The sequence below is a fragment of the Poecilia reticulata genome, chromosome 23 (assembly GCF_904066995.2).
Source record: "Poecilia reticulata chromosome 23, P_reticulata-male-v2, whole genome shotgun sequence".
Lineage (NCBI taxonomy): Eukaryota > Metazoa > Chordata > Actinopteri > Cyprinodontiformes > Poeciliidae > Poecilia > Poecilia reticulata.
In genome coordinates this window covers 8,788,492-8,810,184 of record NC_088852.1, presented here as the reverse complement: position 1 = coordinate 8,810,184, position 21,693 = coordinate 8,788,492, and the positions used below count along the sequence as shown (strand labels likewise).

The 21,693-nt window shown below is 40.7% G+C and overlaps 3 protein-coding genes across 4 annotated transcripts in view; 2 read left to right on the top strand and 1 right to left on the bottom strand.

Annotated features, from left to right (window-relative positions):
• Window positions 1–66: 66 nt before the first annotated feature.
• On the bottom strand, window positions 67–5,210 carry klhdc10 (kelch domain containing 10). Its single transcript, XM_008400683.3, has 9 exons — window positions 4,950–5,210; window positions 3,718–3,939; window positions 3,458–3,612; window positions 3,178–3,326; window positions 2,993–3,077; window positions 2,849–2,915; window positions 2,399–2,446; window positions 2,156–2,295; window positions 67–1,798 (listed from the first exon to the last, which is right to left on the bottom strand). The coding sequence occupies exons 1-9, from the start codon at window positions 5,023–5,025 to the stop codon at window positions 1,589–1,591; spliced, it is 1,152 nt and encodes a 383-aa protein (XP_008398905.1). The 5' UTR covers window positions 5,026–5,210; the 3' UTR covers window positions 67–1,588.
• Window positions 5,211–6,018: 808 nt separating this feature from the next.
• zc3hc1 (zinc finger, C3HC-type containing 1) lies at window positions 6,019–9,685 on the top strand. The gene is made up of 8 exons (XM_008400679.3): window positions 6,019–6,248; window positions 7,187–7,289; window positions 7,455–7,605; window positions 7,718–7,801; window positions 7,885–8,012; window positions 8,137–8,276; window positions 8,352–8,616; window positions 9,194–9,685. Exons 1-8 carry the CDS (start codon window positions 6,115–6,117, stop codon window positions 9,428–9,430), a joined length of 1,242 nt encoding a protein of 413 aa, XP_008398901.3. The 5' UTR covers window positions 6,019–6,114; the 3' UTR covers window positions 9,431–9,685.
• The window catches only part of ube2h (ubiquitin-conjugating enzyme E2H (UBC8 homolog, yeast)), a 26,426-nt gene continuing 13,987 nt past the window's right edge, over window positions 9,255–21,693 (top strand). Inside the window, exons 1-3 of one of the 2 annotated variants that reach the window (XM_008400680.3) lie at window positions 9,255–9,394; window positions 9,692–9,904; window positions 9,992–10,042. In XM_008400680.3, the coding sequence (XP_008398902.1) occupies window positions 9,693–9,904; window positions 9,992–10,042 (263 nt within the window). In that variant the 5' untranslated portion in view covers window positions 9,255–9,394; window position 9,692. Of the gene's footprint in view, window positions 9,395–9,691; window positions 9,905–9,991; window positions 10,043–12,326; window positions 12,790–21,693 lie in introns of those variants that run through there. The other variant, XM_008400681.3, reaches the window with a different exon arrangement.

The following is a 21,693-nucleotide window of genomic DNA, read 5'->3' as shown; positions in this document are numbered from 1 at the left end:
TTTTGTTACTTTAAAATGTTTTTTCTTTACTGCACATCTTAAGGGAATTAGTCATGTGAGCAAGGCTATATTTGAACAATACTTTTATTGACAATGTTCATAAAATCAGACTGTACAACTTTTTTTTTAATTTTAATTTTTTTATAGGAAACCTGTAAAGCATATTTTAAAAGTAAAGATTTTTTTTTTCTTTGTTTGAAAAGCAGGTACAGGCATCATGCATTAAAGAATCTGGGAAGGCAGTGCAGAAGTTTAAAATAAGAGGATTCATGCACCGGTGGGGTGGGGTGGGGTCAAACCAAAGATCTCAAAGTGAAGCAATATTTGGCGTCTTTAAAACATTAAGTGTCAATTATTTTACGAGAATGCGCTGCAGTCGATTTAGGAGTTACTGATCTGGTTATTACAGGGGAGAGTTTAAAAATGAGCACCTGTATGCACTGACTGGAATATCCGATGGGGTTAAACATGCATCTCAGAAAAAGGCACTGCAGGATAAACGACTGTTACTGAAGCAGCTCTCGGTGCAAAGCCATCGTCTTCAACAGAAGGTAAAAAGCGTCAACGAACGAAAAGCTTGAGGTTCAAACGGCACCCGATTCACAGTGAGGTGCGGTTTCACAAATAAAGCTAGGAGTCGACACAATCGGGGGAAATAACCCAAATATTCTCCTTCATTTTATGTTTAAGCTGTAAAGGGGCGAGGGGGAGGGACGGAGACAAAAACCAAGTCGCAAATGTTCTCGTCATGGCAATGAACACCCAGTGTCTGCACAAATGTTAGGCAATTTGACCACAAATGATCTGAAACATTTTATAACGTTTCCGAGGCGAGATAAAAGCTTTGTTTGTCCGCCCGTGCAAATTGGCAAGATAACTAGAGTGCTGAAACTTGCACGACTATTAATTCATCTGACAACTTGGAGCGGAGAAGGTCCCCTCAGGGGAAAGGACAGTAAGAGCTGTATGGTGTCAGTGTAACTGTGAAAAATTGGCAAACCAATGTGTCGCCCTCTAGACTGAAATAACTAGCCACAGATGAATAAAGGATCTATTAAATAAGAAAATTATCTACGAGAACATCAGAGGAGGGGAAATGTGCAAAGAGCAATATCAGTTCATGATGTGGGGGGTGAGGGGGATCCAGCAAAAAGTGATCAAGTCCTTGAAATAAATATACATCCATTATTCCCTTCACTCTGAATTTATAAAATATCTGGAGGATTTGCAGAAGTGAGAGTAAATAGCATCTGACTTTTCACATGGCAAAATATAGTTTTCTGTATTGTTTTACAACTTGTCAGTTTGTCGGAAGAGGACGTCCAGAATCCAAACGCTGTACAGATGCAGTGATGGCACAGGGATTAGAGTAAAATCCATAAAACATTCCAAGAAATACTGACACTCATCGCCGTATCTACAAAAAAAAAAAAAAAAAAATCAAAAAAAATACAGGAACTTAAAAAAAAAAGAAAAAAAAAGGCATCCCATTGTTTTTGGCTTTAAGGCGGGATGGGGGGCGGGGGGGGGCAGCTACATCAGGCATCTTACAGAGTCCTGCTGGGAAATTTCTCCCGTTCCTCTGCGCCTACTTGACACGGTCTACGAGCTCCTCCGTGAGGCCCAGGTTGTACAGGTGAAAGGTGGGGAGAGAGGTCAGGTGGGGGAAGGCTTTGAGAAGCTTCTCCCAGCACAGCTCCAGCAGGCTGGGAACAGTCAGCCAGATCTTAAACAAAGAGCCAGTCCTCTTGTTCTCGTGGATGTTCACCACGCCTCCATGAATGTACATGCAGCCGGCCTGGGAAGAACAGCAGCGTTAGAACAGTTTGACTGGCTGGACGCCAGACATCTTATGAAAACACGCTTTTAATTCAATATAAATTTCTGGATTTATTTCACACGTTTGCTGACTTTTTAAAGTATCATGTATATTCTTCGACAACCTATTTGTTGACTTCTCTGGAACTTGCTAAAAGAACAAATATCAGAAAGAAAAAGTTCTAATAAATGGTCAAAGCTAATAAGACGTTTCATTCCCAGTCCAGTCAAAACTACACAAATTTTCATTGACGAAAAACACCAAAATGTTATTGTGTAATAAACAGGTGAATTTTAAGTTTTGTTTTTTTTTTTAAATTAGGAGAAAGGTACTAACAGGGGTTACAGCAGCACAGTGAAAGTAGGCTGGCTCAGGCATCTCTGCTGGTAGCTTACTCCACTGGAAGGTTTGCAGGTTTAGCTTCCACAGATCGGCTAGTATCAACTCCCCGTTGTAGCCTCCACAAATAAATACATCTACAAAAAAAAAAAAAAAGGGGGGGGGGGGGTATACAAGTTGCGTGTTAGTTTGCCAGCGTGTGAAAAACAAGCAGATATTTCTTAGATCCGTCTGTCTCACCGTTGCGTATCTGCACACAGCTATGGCATCGTCGAGGAGCAGGATATCCTGTCAGAAAGTGGGGAAGTTTTACTTTTTTTTTTTTTTTTTGGATATTTCACAGAGTACTTTGTAAGTATCTTGGACGATATTTGATCAGTTTTGTTCACAGATGAACCAATATGACTGCGCTCACACCATTTCGAAAGACGCCTCAAAAGAGGCATCGTGGTTCTACGAAGTATTGAGCGAACACAGAGGCAGCCCACACTTTTCACATCTTTACCTTTTTAAATATTTAGAGTTTTTCCCTTTCACTTTACAATTCTGCACTCTTTTCTGTTGGTCTTGCCACATAAAACCTCAATAAAATGCGACCTAATGTGAAAGAGTTGAAGGAGCAGGTTTGCTTCCAAAGCACTTAGTAGAAAAAGCAGGCTGAACTCTGGAAAAAAAGTGCAGCATACACACCTATTTTCTCATGAGGTTTAGCTGTGATCTCCTCCCAAGAGTTTGTCTCCAGATTATAAGCATGTATCTACAAAAAGGAAACCCAAAACATTTTACAGTAACTAATATTTTAACATCGATACAGAGAAACTGCCGGTGTCGTACCTTATCTAGAGGGTACGACGTCCAGGAAGTTCCACCTCCCAGAATATAAATCCTCTGTCCGTCATGTGCTATTTCATGCCTGTATCTGTGACGCACAGAAACAGGAAGTGATGTCAGGGGCGTTTTGGAGAGTAGAAAGCATAAGTATTTGGCTTTCGGTGGCAGCTTGATGTCCAGCTCTCTACCTTTCCTCCGGCAGGTCGTCAGGCGGGTTGTTGGGTTTGAGGTGGATCCATTCCCTGGTGGTCAGATCGAGTCTGTGCAGGTCTGTGCTGTAGATGTAGCCCGTCGTTCCGCCAAACACATACAGGAAGCCGTTTATAATGACCATCGCCTGGAGAGGAAAAAAAAAAAAAAACATCAGTCAGTGCGCCGCAACAGTCATTACCCTGTAGAATCCAAATATAAAACACTAAAAAGAGAAATTGTCCAATACGCAGACGTAGAACCGATTCCTGCAGCTACCTGTCCATATATCCGGTTCGGCTTCTTCCCTCGACAGTTGAGCAGCGACCACCGCTTGTACTTCACGTTACAAACGTGGACATCGTTGCCGTTATTCTCCCCGAAGGGAATCCCGGTGCCGCCGAACACCAGAAGGTTGTTGCCGTGTAAAACCGCTGGAGAGACCACAGAACAATAAACTCCGGGTGAGAACACCGCTTTCCATATTGAACAACGGGACTTCGATTCTAAACTACAGGCAAGGCGGACAAGAGTTTCACCTGACATAGACGCCAGCTCTGTGGGCATGTAACCCTCGGTTCGAATCTGCTGCCAGCAGCCCGTGGCAAAGTGGTACCGCCAAAGCTCCCTGAACAGCGGGTAGTCTTCGTTTTCGGAGCCTCCCGACTCTTCATAGTCCGGGTTGTAACCCCCAAACACGTACAGGTTAGTGTTGTCAGCGACGCAGCGATGGCCGCTGCGGGCGGGAGGAGTTCGAGGACCTGGACAGAGAGGAGTCAAGGTGGAACAAGGGGGACATAAAAATACCTTTGAAGCGTTTGTCTAGTTCAGTGGTGGTAGTTGGTGGGGGGAGTTCAGGGCCTGGAGAACCAGAAATTCTGCTGTCTGGTAGAAATTCAGTGAAGAAGAATGTTCGGTCATTGGTTTGTGACTTTAAGGCCAAGCGCACACACACGCAGAAGGACTGAAGGAAAGGTAGGTCAATCTCTAAATGTCTAAAAGCCTAGTCAAAAAAAGTCCTCAAAAGACTTAAATCTGATGAAGATATTCTGGCACAGTGGTGGCTGTAGTAGCTGCTTCACTGATTCAAGACATGTACAGCTTTACTTAATTAAAAGTAATTCAGTTTTCTAGCTAAAAATCCTGAATGTTTCGTCATTGGTTTCTGCCCTTAAGATCGCTTAAGCAGCAGAACGGTAATTTGAAACAAAAGCCTGCAAGCCCACCTCTGAATGGCTCAGTAAGAACATAATGAAGCTTTTCGAGCGGTCTAGTCAAAGCCTGGATTCAAATTCACTGTGTAAAATGAGCTTCAATAGGTCATTCCTGCTTGAGAACTCAGAAGAGCAGGGGAGATTCTAACACTTTGACGAAAAATATTAATTTCCAGGTACAGCAAAAGCTTGACAGTGGTTGTCAAGGATGGCGATTCCTTTTCACAAACAGTCTTGATTGATTTGGTTGGCTTCACACTTGTTTTATGGTCCAAGGCATGCAGAAAAGCGCAAGCTGCAACTATGAAAGGAGGAAAACTACCCGTTAACCAACAAAACAGAGCCATGTTGGTGCCATTCCAACGCACACCTGAAACATCTCGTTAAAATGTCTAGTATGAGCGGCTGTTGGCATGAATGTGATGTTTATCGGTTCAATTTGTGAGGAGGCCCTCCCGAGTGGAGAAACCGCGCTGAGCCAATCTTCAATGTGTGACATGAAAGCTGGGATTAAACATCACGTCGAGATGTTCATAATGTTGTTGCTGTTGACCTACCTGCTAACATCGGTCCGCGCGGCGGCCTGCCTGTCAATTTCTCAAATTTATTCAGCTGCTCTGAACTGTCCGACATCTTTTGTCCCCTTCTTCTCCCTTCACTGCCCAGTCCCTTTGGTTGTCACATGGAAAAAAAACGCAACGCCCGATAAAGCGTCGATGTCTCACTTCACATTTCAGCCTATTTTGAAGCCATTCACAGGTTTTCTTTTAGCTCCACCGGTGATGACACGCTACTTCTTCTGGTATTGCTAAGCAGTTGGAAGACAATGTTTGAGAGCAGTTAGCGCCACCAACTGGTCGTGGGTCTGAATCAAAAATATATAATTTAATTTAAGTACTCAGATATATAGGTAGAAATGTAGTTAGGTAAATGTAGTATTTCAATGCATTTTTACTAAAAAAGACTGTCCAATAAATTACTTGTGTAAGAGTAAAAAGGTATTTTGTAAAAGTCAGTTAGTAACTGTCATCAAATGGAGCAAAATATAGTTTTATAGTCAAAAGCGAAAAAATTCATTGACACGCATAACATATTTACAAAAATAACAGATTTAGGCAGAAAAATACGTTTCTAATGCAATACTTTTTCAATATAAAACTTATGAACCTTGGGTAAAGTATCCCCAGTACCAATCTAAAGTGCAGTGTTTCTTCCTGATCTCCAAATGGCAAAAAGAGATCAGCAGACAGAATTTATGCTATTTACTAATAGCATTTTCTGCTGTTTGTCGTTTACATTCCTCCACCTTTTGTTTTTGACCTTTGTAAACAATAGTGGAATATCTCAAGAACTAAATTAGATGCTATTTTAATGTATGTGGAAATAATAATTCTATTTTTTTTAATCTATCATTTTAATGTATTTTTTTTAAATAATTATTTATGTATTAGTTTGTTTGCTTGTGTTTCTTTTCTTTAAAAGAAATAGCTTTTTGAACTTGCTTTAAACCAATAAAGCCAAAAAATATGTGGAAAAAAATAATAATGCGCTAGACATATTTTTATATTATGATACTGATACCAATAAATGAATAAATTCGTGGTCTAATGCCATGTGCAGGCTGCTAAAATTTGTTGGCGTCAGTGGGAGGGGGAGCGGGTTAGCAAAGAGGAACATCTTTCCTTAGGTCCTAGTTTCTAGGGAAACCATTCAGAGTCGACCATGGCGACGGACGGTGGTAGCCGCGGGGAGCGAATTGCCCTTTCCAACCAACATAAATCCAGCCTCGCTTCCCCTGAAAAAGTCCGCGAACTTCTTAATGAGGGGGTATCTGTAGTAGACGTCGATTGCAACAGGTAATTAATGCCAACCAACACGCGATTTCCTTGTATGTTTACGTTAGCTTACGGCTTAGGCTCATAGCCGAGTAGCTCAATGTAGCCGCGCCTTCGCTTTGCTGAGGTTTATGAGAGCCTGAAAGACGGGACTGGGTGCAGCACACGAGCATGCTACAGCTGTTGTGCATTTGGTTTATTTGTTTTTGTCCTGAACTAGCTGTGAAGCACTGCTGCTAAAGCTACGATGCACAATTACAGACAAAGAGGTCGAGGCTAAACGAGGTTCACGATTTCAAGAGTTGCAGAAAAAGACTAATAGATATTTTAGCTGTTTTCCTCTATCACACTGTCTTTTAAGTTGTATCTATCGATTAATCTATTCATCGGACCATCCATCTTCATGCCCGCTTATCAACTATTTTGTCTGTTACTCTATCAGTTGCCTTATCCTCACCCAAGATATCTGTTCATTGTTCTTTTTGTCCATTCATCCATCTATGCTTTGATTGATCATTTGTCCTTCATCTGCCTGCATGTACATCCATCCATGCTTTTGCCTATCCATCTGTCAATCCCCTACCCATCATAGTCTCACTTCAACAATTTGTCCATTCATCTTGCAGTTGCTCTTCTATCTATTCATATTTTTTTGCCATCCATCCATCTTCTTGTTTACAGTCTTATTTATTTCTTCATGATTCTTCTTTTTGATGCTGTTAACACTGGATGAAAGAGGAAATGATCAAATTCTGACAAGAAACTCATTGTGAATCTTGAGCAGTCCTATTCATTTAGCTGTTTTTATTTTTCTTTTAATTTCCTTCCTAACAAACGAACTGAAAATTGTAAACAATAATGGGATTTTTACACTGTTCTTCAGAAAGAATATATAATATTTTGTTACCAATTATGTCAAGATGTGTGTATTTTTTTTTTTTTTTTTTGGTCTTATTCAGCAAACGAGGAGATTTAAACGTTCCGGAAGTAAAAGGCAACACCCAGGCACCCTGTGAAGCTACCAACAATGAAGCTTTTTTCTCCAGAGTGGAATCGTATTCAATATCCTTTTCTCACTGCAGCTCACAATGAGGAATTCGCCTTTTGCTGCATGTTGTTGGGACTATTCCTTAGCTAATAAATCCATGCATTTTTACTCCTTATGTCATTCTATCAATGCAAGGACGTTTTTTATTAATAGCACTGGGGATTTCCTTAGCATCGCACTGTATGAAATGGGCAGCCAAGCCACGCAGCCTGTCTCCTCTGATGTGCGCCAGGTACGGTTGGATCAACGTCGGCTGTGACATGCTTAAGTGCTCCAGCTGCCAGGCTTTCCTTTGTGCATCCCTACAGCCAACGTTAGACATTGAGAAATGTAAGCAAGACTTCAAGCAGCTAACTTTCTCCAGAGCTGGAACAGTTTTGGCGAGGCTTCGCTGAGGTTATTAAACGGCAGTCAAGGTTTCTCTCTTTGATTCTTCAAATAGATAAAACTCGAGTTGCGGAAATATCGAGGCAGCTTCAAACGCAGCATGAAAAGTATTGTCCTTGGCCCGACTTTCCCTGTCCAGGTAGGAGCAGTTATTTAGCTGTATTTAATGCAGCCACGGCGTACGTCTTTGGTATTTTCATAATAAATATTCATTTTTCCCAGAGCGGTTCTGGTTGGTACCAGCTTCTGAACCATCGAAGCTTCTTACTTCCCTTCTGGAGCGCTTCCAGAGCACCTGCGTCCTGACGCAGCAGCTTCCGGCGATGAGTCCAGAGCTGCTCAAGTCCATGGTAAAGTAAAGTGTTTCTGGGGACTGCATAAAGAGGATAGCCATCATATCCAAATGCATGCTTTGGTTATCCTGAAGTAGCTGTCTGACCTGTGCGGGTTTTATTTTTCTTTTACTTTTTGCAGTCTCTGACAGAGGATGTGATCAGCACTGTGCTGCAGTTGATTGAGGAAGAACAGAAGCGGAAGGGAGGGACTCCCTGCTCCGAGTCTTTGGCCGTGCAGGTGTCCGCATGCATCGTTTCTCTCTGTGGCTGGGGAGCAAAGTAAGATGAATTTTTCCTCAATGTCGTGTAACTCAAAACGAAATTCATAACCAATGCGCTCTTCTCTCTATCCAGCCCAGCTCTGCATGCAATGAGCCTGCCGACCGTCTCCTGCTCCTACTGTATGCGAAAGGTGGGCTTGTGGAACTTCCTTCAGATAGAGGGGCTTGGCGGCGACGCGGAAGCGCCACCAAACCCCGCGGGGCCCTCTGGTCCCACCGCAGGGCCCGCGTCAGCAGCGTCCGACGGAGACGCTTCCGGATCAGTCTCACCCACTCCAGCGCCAACAACTCCATGTCGCATGAAGCTTCGGAGTCAGGACTCCACCCGCACTGACCAGGCAAGCTCTATGGAAGCTAACGTGCCAGAAGTAGTTAAACTGTTTGATCTATGTATACATTAGAGATGGTTTGGGTTTTTTTTCTATTTCAGGACACTGTATAATTTTATCCAGCACAGGTCTTCTTTGTTTTATTTTTGCACAGTAGACAGTACCGTTAGGGTGCACGTTCTTCTTAGTATATTTGTAGAAATCTAAATCAAAGAAAATATATCAAGACAACTATACTCTTTTAGACTTCATCTAAAAACAGAGATTAGTTTGCTAAATGCTTAAAAGTGTTGCATAAAAATAAATAAATGATTGTTTTAAAACTGGAGCTGCTGTCATGTATCAGGACAGGACAAGCAGTTCCCTTCTGGGATTTGTTGATCAAACCCTGCAGTAAACAACAATGTTTCAGTCCAAATTTGAAGTTTTCCCAATTATATGCCTTTCGTGCAGGTTATCAGGCATTTTTTTTTTTTAGATGAAATGTGTCATATTCCGTGATTCATACGCAACATAAGCTTTGTGCCCACAGCAAAGTCCTATAACAAGCAGATGCCAGCTTGATTTGTGTTTGCGTTTGATGCAGGATGAAGGTACGGCCTCTCCAGTAGCCTCGCGTGCCCGAAGCAGAGACTCGCCGAGTCCAAGTGAAGATCTGCCGAGTCCTTTAACCAGAGGCAAGAGGCCTGCAACCCGGAGTCGGGGTCAGGGATTCGGCTCAGGGACTGACGGCGCTGCCAGCCTGCACCCTCCCAAACGCCTGTGTCTCTCATTGACCGGTGGTCCAGTAAGACTTAAAGTTACTTCTGCGCACCATGTTTAAGTGATCCTCTGCAGCACTTACTATGCATTTTGTTTTATTGAGCTATTTTTAGACCCAAGACAAAACAAAAGATAATTGGAGCTATAATATTGAAAGAAAAGCCCATTTTAGGTGGCTTAAATTCTTAAATACTTAAAATATTGTCCTCAATATTGCATTTTTAACTGGGCGTCATGGAAATTCTTGTAGTTAAATTTGATTAGAGACCCTGGAAACTCACTATTTCATCTTTTAATAAAAAAAAAATAAAATTCTCATCAGGATGGCCCTTTGCCCAAGAAAGCGTTTGACCCCCTCGCTCAACACAGAGACTGGTGTCCCTGGATCTCTGAGGGCAAGGAGAACATGGATCCGGGAGCCTTATCGTCTTTGGCCAGAACCTCGACCGTTAATCAGCAGGGCTGGAAAGCTGCTCTCGACCTCCTCATGCCCACAAAGAAGAACTCCAGCGCACAAGGTGGCATCCAAGCACAGGCAAGTAGAAAGCTCGAATAATGTCTAGGGGGGTGGGGGGGGAACCAAAAACGATTAAGCTTATTTGTTTTTTTCCTCTCCCGCCAGGGCCCTCGTGACAAGTCTAAAAGGGTGTTTGCTATTCTTCGTCAGTGGCAGGTATCCTCCTCATCTCAGTAGACCGTTTAGATCCAAAAGGCTGTTGACCTGCCTGTTTTTAACTTTATGACAAGATCAATCTCAGCATAGAAGGAGTGCTGTGTATCATTTGTGCACGTCACTCCCTGTTTTTTTTTTATATTTGTTACAAATTAAGTGTTGCTAGAGGGAATTTAGTGGAAGTTTTCTCTGTAAACTGTCAAAAAATGTGAAGGATTCCTTTTGGTATTACAAACATTTCACGTACGCTTCATGTACAACTAACTCCCTGCAATGTTTTCATACTTCCTGGGTCTTTTTGAATTTTTTTTTATTTGTGATTTGTGACATTGCAACCAAACATTTATTTATTATATTGAGATTGACGGATAAACACAAAGTAGTGCATAATTGTGAAACAAAGGGAAACTCATGTCTAAGAACAATTTAGAGGATTCAGTTAATGTGACGGTCATGTTTTTTTTTTCTTCCTACAAGGTAGCAACTGCAGCCCTCCAGTCTGTTGTGCTTGATTTTATTTAGGGGTATCAGAGTAAATGGAGGCAGAAAACACACTCGGATCACACTTTTTCCGATTTTTATTTTTAGAGCACTTGTGGAAGCTATGCGTTTTCCTTGTATTTTACAATTATGCTCGTCTTTGTGTTGTTTTGTCACTTTGAAATCTAGGCAAAATCAATTGAGCTTGTTGGTTGTGATGTGCCAAACGTAAAAACGGCAAAGGGTTTGAACACGAGCGAGATTTGCAGCTGCTGGGTTCTTGGTCTCAGAAGCAGTCGACGAATAACGAAGCACCTGCAAGGAAGGCTTGTCCCAATCATGTTTTTAATGGAAAAAATTAATATGTTTGTGATAAACGGCCATTTGGATCAACACTGGAAAGAGAATTCTTTTCTTTTTTTTTCTTTTTTTTATGTGCTGTATGCATAGTTGTTTGCAGGAGCTATAAAGATGAACCTCATAAAAACCCAACTGTGAGCAAATTAGGTTTCTGTTTCTCGTACTTCAGTTTTTAAAGCATGATGTTCTTTTTAAGCCATTTTCTTGTCGTCAAGTAGGCATTTTTTTCCTCACAGGCTTTTGTGAAAGCTACTTAATAAAATGGTTTTCTGAATGTTTGTTTCACATTTGTTGTTTGACATTCTGACAATGGGTAAATACAGTATTTAGACTTGGAATGTTTCTCGCAAATATGATTTTAAAGCATGTATACTGCATGCATCTTAAAAGTTGAGGGTTTAAACACGCCGTGGATCTAAAGAAAACATTTTATTGTAGTTGTAAGGCTCATCTTCAAATTTCATGTTTACACATCAGGCAGAGTCGTTAAACAGAGCATTGATCTCAGCTAAGAAAAGCTGCTCCTTAAAAGGACTTAGGTGCCAACAACCCCGGTTATGAGCAAAGCTAAAACTTGAATGGATATTAAAATCCTAAATGGTTTATGTTTTTGTTTGTTTTGTTTTGTTCAAAAAGGCAAAGTTAAACGTAATAACTACATCAGATGTATTGAAATGTACTAGCAGTTACAGAATGTGTTCACGGAGTTGAAAATACTAAATTAAAGCTGGAAATAATTCACTGAAACTCGTATTTAAAGCTGAATAAATTGTCTCGGTTTTATTTCATGTCGTGTGTTTTGAAATATTTTCAACCTTTACCCTCATGCCATGCAGATGCAATCATTTGATTGCTTGACCTCCACAGGGGCACCTCTGGAAAGTTTCTAACTGGCAGTCAGATGGGGGGTAACATTAATCTGCAGATTGTAAACCACATCCAACAGATGTTTGATTCAGGTTAACTGCTATAGCTGAACTTGAAATTCAGATGAAGTTTGAAGAAAAAAAAAAAAGATTTTTCAAAACATCTTTATCTCCTTTAAGTTCTTTCATGTCTATAGTACATATAAAATATAAAATAAAAAAATACTTATTTCCTTTTTTAGAGCTAATTTTCTGTTCAAAAAATGTTTAATACTGTATCGCTAATTTTTGACCAAATTGTTATTCTTTGGGTTGAGCCAAGACTGACACGCATTCAAAAAGGGATAGTGCAAAAGATAGAAAAAAAATACATACGTAAATAATCTTTGCATCTTTTCAAGAGTTATCTTTTCCTCCATTCAGTTCATGCATAAAAATATTATGAACCCATTCTCTGGTCTCACGCTTATTGGTCAGCAGTCAATCATTTTGCTGACCAATCATGTGGTCTATAATTGTATTAGCCCCGCCCCTTAAATTTGATGAGTAAGGTTCAGGACGTGTGCGTGTACATATTTAAATGGCCAGGTAAACAATTGTTTGCTTACCTATGAATTCATAAAACATGAAAACATTTGGGCTGCTTCTAGCACTTTTGGCCCTGGACAGTAGTTTCCAGTCTAGAAACTACAAACATGGCCATATTTGGTGGCGTTTCTAGTCGCACATATATGGCGTAATTCGCGGAGGGATCCCTGCTTGTCAGAACCATGGTGAGATCGCAGAGAAGGCAGTGAACAGGAGATCTAACGTATAGCTCAAACCCTCAATAGGACGGAGACACTTCACCGTGAGGAGGTTCTGTCGTGAACATCTGGGAAAACAAATGTTAACTTTCGGATAGTATCGACCGCTAGACTGTCTAGCGTTCCTGGGAGCTGGCTTTCAGCTGACTTACTGGCGTTCTGCGGTGGAAATAGCACAAAAAATGTCGTCTCCGAGTCCGGGTAAAAGGCGAATGGATACCGATGTGGTGAAACTGTATCCTTTTTTTTTTTTTTTTTAACTGAACATAAACAACAGTATGTGGTAACACCCGTCATGTATGAATAAGTGCTGTGTGAGCTGTTTAAATGAATGCCGCTCGTTAGTCTTTATATGACTAAAACACATAGGCATTTTCTGTGTGAATTAGTGCTGTTTTGTGTAAACAACATTGTGATAGCAAAGCCAAGTGTTAGCTATTTCTGTCCTGCGAACCTTCAGTTGCTTATCGGGACAACTCTGTTAGCCAATCACATCGGTCACAGGTTCATGTAGCGTTTATGCACAATATGTGACAAACATTAGCTTAGTATGCTGTGTGTATTTTAAGAATGTCCCAGAGCGAAGCTAGTGTTCTGCTGTTATGTGAATGTCTTTCATTTTGTTGGACCACTAACAGATTCAGGACTACATGAATCACCTTGTGGCAGTTTGGTTTCTTTGTCCAGCTTGCTATTTTTTTTTTAGGAAGGGGGGGAGAGGGGGGGGGGAGTTGAGTCAAACTGCCCCCTCAAACGTTTACGCAGGAGCTTGTTTACATAACGTAAGGTTAACTGAAGCAGCAGCTTTCTTTTGTTTCACTCCATTACAATAGGAAAACTGTTCTCGTCGTTGAAGCGAGTGCATTTTTCGCCCCGTCTTTATGCCGTGGCTTTGTCCACCAACACGCTGAGGTTTTTGTAATTTTTGTTGTTGAAACGCAGCTGAGCTTTTGCTGTGTAGTCTTGTTGGTTAATTTCAACATCAAAATGGCCACCTGATCAGTGTATCTGACTCTGTTTCACTGTCTCGCAGCTTGCTGGTGTTAATTTAGAGAGCTGGATTCTGTAGTTTACGAGCAGCATTCGTTTTCATTGGAGTCTGAGCTGCAACGCAGTATCTGGTTTGTTCCTACTTTATTATTATTATTTTTTTTATTACTGTTATTATTATTGAAAGCCTCCCTCAGCTGACTTGTTTTTGTAGTGCTGCTGTATTTTGGCTCTGACAAAAGCGAATTGTCCAGCTGAACCAGAGCAACAACAAAACACATTTCCAGCCCCATAAATTGTTCGTGAACATTATGAACTGGTAGCCCCTCTTTTTGTTGTTTTTGTTCCAGCACAGTGAAAAAAAAACCAGCTAAGTGATTGGGCAGCCTGTTACTATCCGGAAACCACAAGGGGGAGGGACTTAGAACAGCTGATGGGATGGCAGTGAAGCTTAGTCAAATAAGGGGTTTGAAGTGGGCTGGTCAAATGAAATCAGTAAGGGAAGGTTGCCCAAACAGGTTTAACAGATTTATCAAGAAAAGGGGGCAGAATATGATAAAAAAAAAAAAAATTATTTTAATATATTTCTGTTTTAACTTTAAAGCTACCACCCAGGCTTTTCTGTGGAATCAACCAGACCGTGTTTATATGTAGTTTGTTGGCTCTGTATAACATAAATGACTTGATGATATATATTTTTAAATGATTTATTTATTTTTATTTTTGCTATTTTAGCCAAAAAAAATTCCCACCCCCGCATAGCAAGTTCTGACTAGCATACTCACACTTTCTCATATTCCAACCATAACCGTCAGTGTTTTATGGGGATTTTATGATGCCACAGATCAGGATGAATTATTGTGTAATTGTGAAGAGGAAAGAAAGCTATATGTAGTTTTCAAATTTTTGGGTTTTTTTTTCCTCTCAAGTATAAGTTTGATGATAGGGCATCTGTACATTAAGCTGCTCGTGATGCGGTTAGTGCTGTACATCTCTGTTACGAACTGTCTAGAGATTGGAATATTTGCCAATTCTGCTTCACAACCTCTCAGTCAGATATGAATATTCAAGTCTTGCCAGAGATTCTCAATTGGATTTAGTTCTGGACTTTTGAATCACTTCAGTCTCATGACTTTTGCAACCTCTTCCTGGTTGTTTTCCAGGACTGCTTTGTATTTCCATCCATCCAGCTTCTTGACTGACTCCCATGTCCCTTCTGAAGACGGGCATCCCCCCTCAGCACGATGCTGCCACCACCATTTTTCACCACATGGACTGTTGTGTTCAGGCTTATGTGGAGTACTACTAGTCGTCTGCTGTATTGGCCAGAAAGTTCAGTCTTGGTCTCACATTCTTCCCTAAACTGCAGTTGGAACTTCCTATTGCTATCTTTACAGCAGTGGCTTTTTCTTCTTTTTTTTTTTTTTTTTTTTAATCTTGCGACGTTTCCTCAAAGTCCGGCTTTTGTGAATAGCATGACTAATATCGTCCTTTAAAAATATACATATATATATATATATATATAGATTTTCTCTCACCTTAGCTGTGGATCTTACAGTTTCTCCTAATCTTCCCTTAGAGCTGCACAGTACATCGAACTGTAATAGTCCTTACAATTTCAAAATGTGCAACATGTAAGAACACTGCTTGGATTTCAAGAACATTTATAAACCACAAAATACACAGAAGTTTTAAATATATATATATATATATATACATACATATTGGACCAGGACAGATGGGAATGACCAAGTAGTTAAAACATCCATATGGTCTAGTTGATGTTTGCTTCAGAATTTGTTGAAATCTGTCAGAAGTTACTCATCTGCCATACTTTTTTTTTATTTTTTTTATAAGAATGCAAGCTAATCAGCTTGATGCTGTTGACCAGAATCCCACACAGAGCTACATTTTTCGGGCTTGTTCTTTAAACCAAACAAACGAGACAAAACAAAAAAAAAACATTGTAATTTGTAAAATCGTAGCCGTGTGGAAACCCGTACGCTGTTACTCAGCTGTGTGTTTCTTCAGTCCAAAAGTACACACATCAAACATGTTCCTCTAATTTTGGCCTACTCCCTGAGGCATTTTGTTGCATTTGCTTATGAGAAACTGCGCTTGTTGGAGCAAGTCTTTTTTTTGTTTTGTTTTGTTTTTTTTGCTTCCCCTACTTGACACCCAATGTGTTTATTGCAGCTGTGACAGACGAGTGAAACAGACAGTAAGACTTCTCTGTCTTTTTCTTTTTTTCCCCCCCTCAGTGCATAAAACCTTGCAGTAGTTGTACAGCCGCTCTCCTCATTCAGCTGCCCGACTGACAGGCTGGAGCAGATTTGCTGTTTGCCACCTGCTCAGCTCTGCACAATGAGCTGTGTTTTTTTAGCAGAGCATTCAGCGTTATAGCGGTCAGCAGCAAGTGTTCAAGAAGGCGAGCGTGTGTTTTAAATGCCAGACTAAAACGTGGGATTCACCGCCTCTAGGTTTCGGGTTTTTTGTGTGTGTGTGTGTGTGTGTGTGTGTGCGTGTCAGAATTAAAGCAGTCTACCTCACTCTGTTTGGATTCTCAGAAAGCAAAAAAAAAAAAAACAACTTTGCAGCTGAAGCCTTTCTGTGCCGCTTATCTGCTCCCCTCCGTGGGTGTAACTGAAGCCTGAAACTCACACCACTTTTAAGATGGCTTCAGAGAGGTTGCATGAATTAATTTGCGGTGAGCGCCAGAGAGAGTTAAGAATCTGGAGCGGAGGCCATGAGGGAATTTGCCATCATAAATCTCAGAAAGACCTCAGCGTGCAACATCATTGGTTTAAAGCTTGTTTTCTTTTTTTTTTTTGTCCTAAGATTGACGAAAATTAGCTTTTTAATTTGTTTTTTATATATATCTATATATATATAGATATATATATTTATAAGCTCATAGCTGCTTTGCTCGGTTCCAAATTTTGCCCAAAGCTTCTTTCTGTTCTTTTGCAGCTTTTTACAAAGACGTTTAGCCTTGAGCAGCAAAAGGTGTTCATTCTGAATCTCGACCTGTGTAACTCTCCCCCCCCCCACCCCCAGTTATACATTCCATGTTGCTCTTGAACTTCTCTGGAACACGGTGTTCTTCAGTGAGGATCTGTGCAGACTGACATTGCAAAGAGCTTTAGGTTCAGCCTGTTGTGCGGGATTAGCTGTAGCTTTCTCTCTTGTATGTGTTGATGGTCACATTTGTGTCAAAGGATGCTAAAGTGGCTGGTTAAAATCCAGCTAAACAAATGTTGATCCATGTTATAGCTGAAACTTACTCGGTGACTTCTTTTTACATTTTGCTTCATTACTGAAGGATGCAACATAAAATATGACATAATTATCATTTGGAATGAAAGTTTGGTTTTTGAGCCAATACTCTTTTTGAAAAATGGCTCAACCTCATTAAAACCGGGCGAAGAGCATTCCTGAGCATCGGTTTTAGATCCTGTACGGACTTCCGGTTGAATTTAAGTCAGGACTTTGACTGAGCCTTTCTTGCATACGAACACGCTTTGATATTAATAATTGTGTCGGAGCTCTGGTGGGTTGTTTAGGGTCGTTGCTTTGCTGGAAGGTCAACCTCTTTTTAGCTCCAGGCTCCGCTGAAGCATGACACTGCCGCCACCGTGTTCTACTGTGAGGATGCTGGCTTTTGTTGCAATGTTTTACACTCAAGAAGTTTATATTTTCAGCACAGGCTGTCTTCCTGATTGTCTTGAACAGAGGTTAGTGAGATGTTCTCAGCTTGGATATAGTTACATTACTTACCTGTGTGTGTCTTCCGAAGGCTGAATTATATTTGGGCTCTTAATCTTGTTTTGCTATTTTTCTTTGCAAATTTTTTTTTAGTTTTTAAATTACCTTCCACTTTTTATAATTAAGGTTTTGTTTGCTATGCAACATTGTGGAGATTTATTAATGTATCAGCACTGATTGGTAAACGAAGTTTGACAAAGGAGGCCTGACGAGCTCGATCTCAGACTTTTTATTTTTTTTGTTAAGCACGTATACATTTCAGACTTTCCATTTCTTAAATCTTCATACCATGAAAAGGGTGTGTGAGTGTGTATTGGCAGGATTCAACTATGATTGCAGCGTGGAATGGAGAGGAGTTCCATGAAGCATGGCCAGTTATAATTCATATTCAGGACTATTGGGATTTATTGGGGAGGGGTCCTGCATATTTCTGCTACCCTAGTATCCATCATATTAACGCCACATAATATGGCAGCTTTTTTTCCTCTCTCTTTCTCTCTTCCACATCAGCTCATTTTCTGCATTTCTTTTATTAACTACCCTCCATCCTTCCCCGTTTAAGTTGAATCCCCACTCCTGAGCTTTATCTGCTCTCCGCTTTTGGCCCCATTGTGCTCCGGTAACGAGACATCCGGACGGCATCAGCGCGCCGTTCTTTTGTGTTTCCCCATTTACAGGAGCCCCTGTGACCTCCACCTCCTGCTGCTGTGTCAGAACGTGTCACCCAGTCTCACAGGCGGCTAATCGGACCTCCACCTCCACGCTCTCCCCCCCCCAGCATCCCCCCACGCCATTATCGCTGCACTGGACAAACTGAACGCGGCCTGCTGAAGGGAATTACCAGCAGTTTTCTGCTCTTTCCTGAACGAGCGACTGATTTGAGAGAAGCTGGAGTTGAAGCAGATTTAGCGTTTTTAGATGGAGTGGGATAGCTTCACAGCATTTAAGTGGGTGAAAAAAAAATAGAAGAAGTTTGAAAGGTGGGAAAAATTCAGACAACAAAGATGGGATACACTGTAGGGTGTCATGAGTTTCTTTATTTACCCTTTAAGTCTGATACAAGAAGTAACGACCATGAATGTTTTGAAATGAAGCTTTGTTGTATTTGATGCTTTTAACAAAATGTTTATAATATTTTCTGAGTATCATAACTGGTACGTTAGACCTTTATGGTGACTCTGGGTTTATTCTTTCTCTCCGCTGTCGCCACATACTTGCCCAGAAAGCGGAATGGCTACAAAATGAACAATACTTCTTATTATTTCCTCTCTATTCAAATGATTACATTCAATTTACTTCTCACTGACTTGGCTGTTTGTTTTTTTCAGCGATTAAAACCAGCCCCAGGAATAGTTTTACATTTTATTTCTTAATGCTTAAGCTAGTTTTGCTGCAACTACGTTAGAAAAACCTGCAGTTTCAACATGACGCTCACTTCTCTCTATCCCAAACTTGCTTCAGGCACTAACTGTAGGGCAAACTGTTACCCTACGTGTGCTTCCTAGTATTAAAGGAAAACATTTTTTTTTCTTTGCATATGTAGTAAACATTATTTGACTGGTTTCCTCTTTTTATGCAGTTCACCAATTTTTTAAAATTGGTATAACTGTAAATATCTTGAATCAGTCTGTCTGTGATATATATATATATATTTTATACTTATTGGTTGTTTAATAGGTCTAACAGAATAGCCTGGCTGACTTTTGAACAAAGCTATTGTCTAAACAGGTCCCCACTTTGATTGACAGTCTTACTTTGTGGGTGCAGGAGCCGGTCTCCTTCACTTGGAGGAGATGTGAGCCCCTCGGCGTTAAGCCCACTGTGCTTACAGTGACGCTTCCTGCACGCATGGCTGAGTTCCCGCAGAAAAACAGATGGACTGAACTTCCTTATTGTTTCGCCTTTTTTTTTTTTTTTTTTTTTGGCACTAGGGTAGCTTAGCCAGTCTTTTCCATGCATGAGTGTAACCATCATGTTTTTTTGTTGTTGTTTTGTTATTTTATTACCTTCTAAATGAATTTGTCTGAATGTTGAAAATGTATTTACGTAAAGACCCTTATCAACGTCCACAACGTCCACGCCCCATCTTTTTAATCAGCTGCTGTTCACTTCTTGTCTGGAAGAAATTGATAAAATGAACACTGCATTTATATATATAAAATTTTGTATTTTTTTTTTCACCACTACTTTGAATATCAGGTTAGCCGTTCCCTCATTACACAGCTGGAAATCCTCCTTTTGTCGTTCTCACTCCAGACAGCAAACCTTGTCTGAGGTTTCCTCATTAGGCTGTCGCCTCAGATTCGGCCCGTTGTGTCTCCTGCCCTGGCTCAGTTTTGTGTTCATTAATGATCATGCCATTTGTTCCTGCGCGCACACGGCCGAGACTCGCGTGCGCGCGCACACACACGCACGGACGGGCCCCTGCGTGCTGTAGCTGTAAATAGACTGTTGATTTAGTGAAGGGCTGAGAGGAGGAGCAGCTGAAGGATTCACATTTGATTGCGGTGGGTGGGCTCTCATCTCTCAGCAGTGAAGACAAAGAACTTGGCCTGATCATTTCTGTGCTGCTTCAGCTCGCTCTCTGGGAGGTAGCCTTCAATGTATTTGGGCTTTCATCTAATGGAAGGCAAATCTGCATTGCAAAAGGAGATTTATTTAATTAATTTATTTTTTTTGGTGTTGAGGTATTTTTATTTTTATTTTTTTTTAGGTTATCTCAGGTGCATTATTCTGCTTTTTTACATTTGTACTTTTACTGCTAAAGAGTTCCCCTCATCTTAATTTTAAGTCAGTAGTTCATGTCTTGTGTAAAAAAAATAAAAAAAAAAGTCTCCATAGGTCTGTTTTATTGACCTTTTTCAAAGCAAAATGTATTTCCCATCCAACCTTTTAAAGTGAGTGCACCACTTCATCTGCCAGACATTTACATGTGGATCTGAGTGAGTCAGGCCTTTGGAGCCATGTGTCCATTGATATGTAAAACCTGCTGCAAGGATTTCTTCTGCGCAGCCCACACATGCTGGCCCCACCATCAGTATTCAGACACCGAAAGTGTCAGAAGGAGCTGAAAGCTTTGAGAGCAGGTCGGTTTAAGCTGCAGTTTTGTTCTGAAATGCCAAACTTGAGATGTTTAAACATTAGTAAAATGCACTCAGTTTGAGTGGAAGCTTTTGTTATTAATTTGTGGTAAACACTGGAGGCTCTCTTGTGTAGGTCTGGTGTAATAGAGGATGCTACATATGTATGTGCGGAAGGAGGAATTCTTGCCGTCATGTTCACTCAATCAGAAACACATTTGTCATGTATTTTAGTGTTTCTATAATCGCAATGCAAACAAACTGCATCAATGAAGGACAGATGACCAGTCACTGATATCTTCCACAGGGAGGGAAAGCCTCAAAAGCTGGTTGTTCAGAGGGCTGTATCAAAGTAGAGTCGTAGAAAATTGAGCGGAAGGAAAAAGTTGCATTCTTTGTCAAGCCACCTCTGAACCAGGGACACCAGAAGTGTCTTTTCAGATGACAGTTAAGTTTGCATTTTGTTTGGTAAATAAAAAGACACCAGAGTCCAGAGGAAGAGATTCCATGTTGCTTGAAGTCGAGTGTAACGTTTCCAGTCATCGATGATGATCTAGGTTGCTGAGGTTCAGTCAACACGCTCATCTTAATGTTTCTTCCTGCTGACGAGTAGATTCTGGTTTCATTTTCCAGCAGGACTGTGCACCTGTCCACACTGATAAAGGTACTAAAAGCTGCTTCAGTGACCATAGTATCACTGCGCTTGATTGGCCTGCAAAGTCACCTGGCTTGAACCCCAAAGAGAATCTCTGAGGCTTTGTTAAGGGGGAAGATGAGAAACATAAGACCCATCAGGGCAGATGACCTGAAAGCCGCTATCAGAGCAACCCGAGCTTCCATTACACCTCAGCAGAGCAATGGGCTGGTCGAGGGCATGGAAATGAACATGCTTCTCAGAAACTTGACATTCGTGTCTAAAAATATTGTTTGTTTTTTAATCTCTTTTTTTTCTGAAAGACACAAATTCAGGTTTCCGTCATCTGTAAACCACATTGATCAACATTACAATAAATAAAGGCTTTAGAAATGAAACCGTGTAATGAATCCGGATATAAGAGTTTCACTCTGAAATGAGAGAGAAACCTTTTTCTTTTGTTTTGAATGAATTTCACCAACTTTCAACAGCAGTTCAACAACCCTTAAAGTTTGTTGGATTAAAAAAAAAAAGTTTGTACTAGTCATGAGTCATCCAGTTTTGCAGCCATGATATTTAGACGTACTATGCAGATTTCTTTTTCACTAAAGCTCACTGATAATTCTTGTACACGGGTCAAATATGACGGGTACAGTAACACTATACTATA

What these genes read in the sequence shown, in the direction of transcription:
- zc3hc1 (XM_008400679.3), top strand. Translation starts at nt 6,115, where the DNA reads ATGGCGACGGACGGTGGTAGCCGCGGGGAGCGAATTGCCCTTTCCAAC. An exon ending in CTCTGTGGCTGGGGAGCAAA is followed by an intron (nt 8,277 to 8,351) that starts GTAAGATGAATT and finishes CTCTCTATCCAG; the next exon opens with CCCAGCTCTGCATGCAATGA. An exon ending in ACTCCACCCGCACTGACCAG is followed by an intron (nt 8,617 to 9,193) that starts GCAAGCTCTATG and finishes CGTTTGATGCAG; the next exon opens with GATGAAGGTACGGCCTCTCC.
- klhdc10 (XM_008400683.3), bottom strand. Translation starts at nt 5,025, where the DNA reads ATGTCGGACAGTTCAGAGCAGCTGAATAAATTTGAGAAATTGACAGGC. An exon ending in GACGACCTGCCGGAGGAAAG is followed by an intron (nt 3,078 to 3,177) that starts GTAGAGAGCTGG and finishes TGTGCGTCACAG; the next exon opens with ATACAGGCATGAAATAGCAC. An exon ending in ACTGTGCTGCTGTAACCCCT is followed by an intron (nt 1,799 to 2,155) that starts GTTAGTACCTTT and finishes TGTTCTTCCCAG; the next exon opens with GCCGGCTGCATGTACATTCA.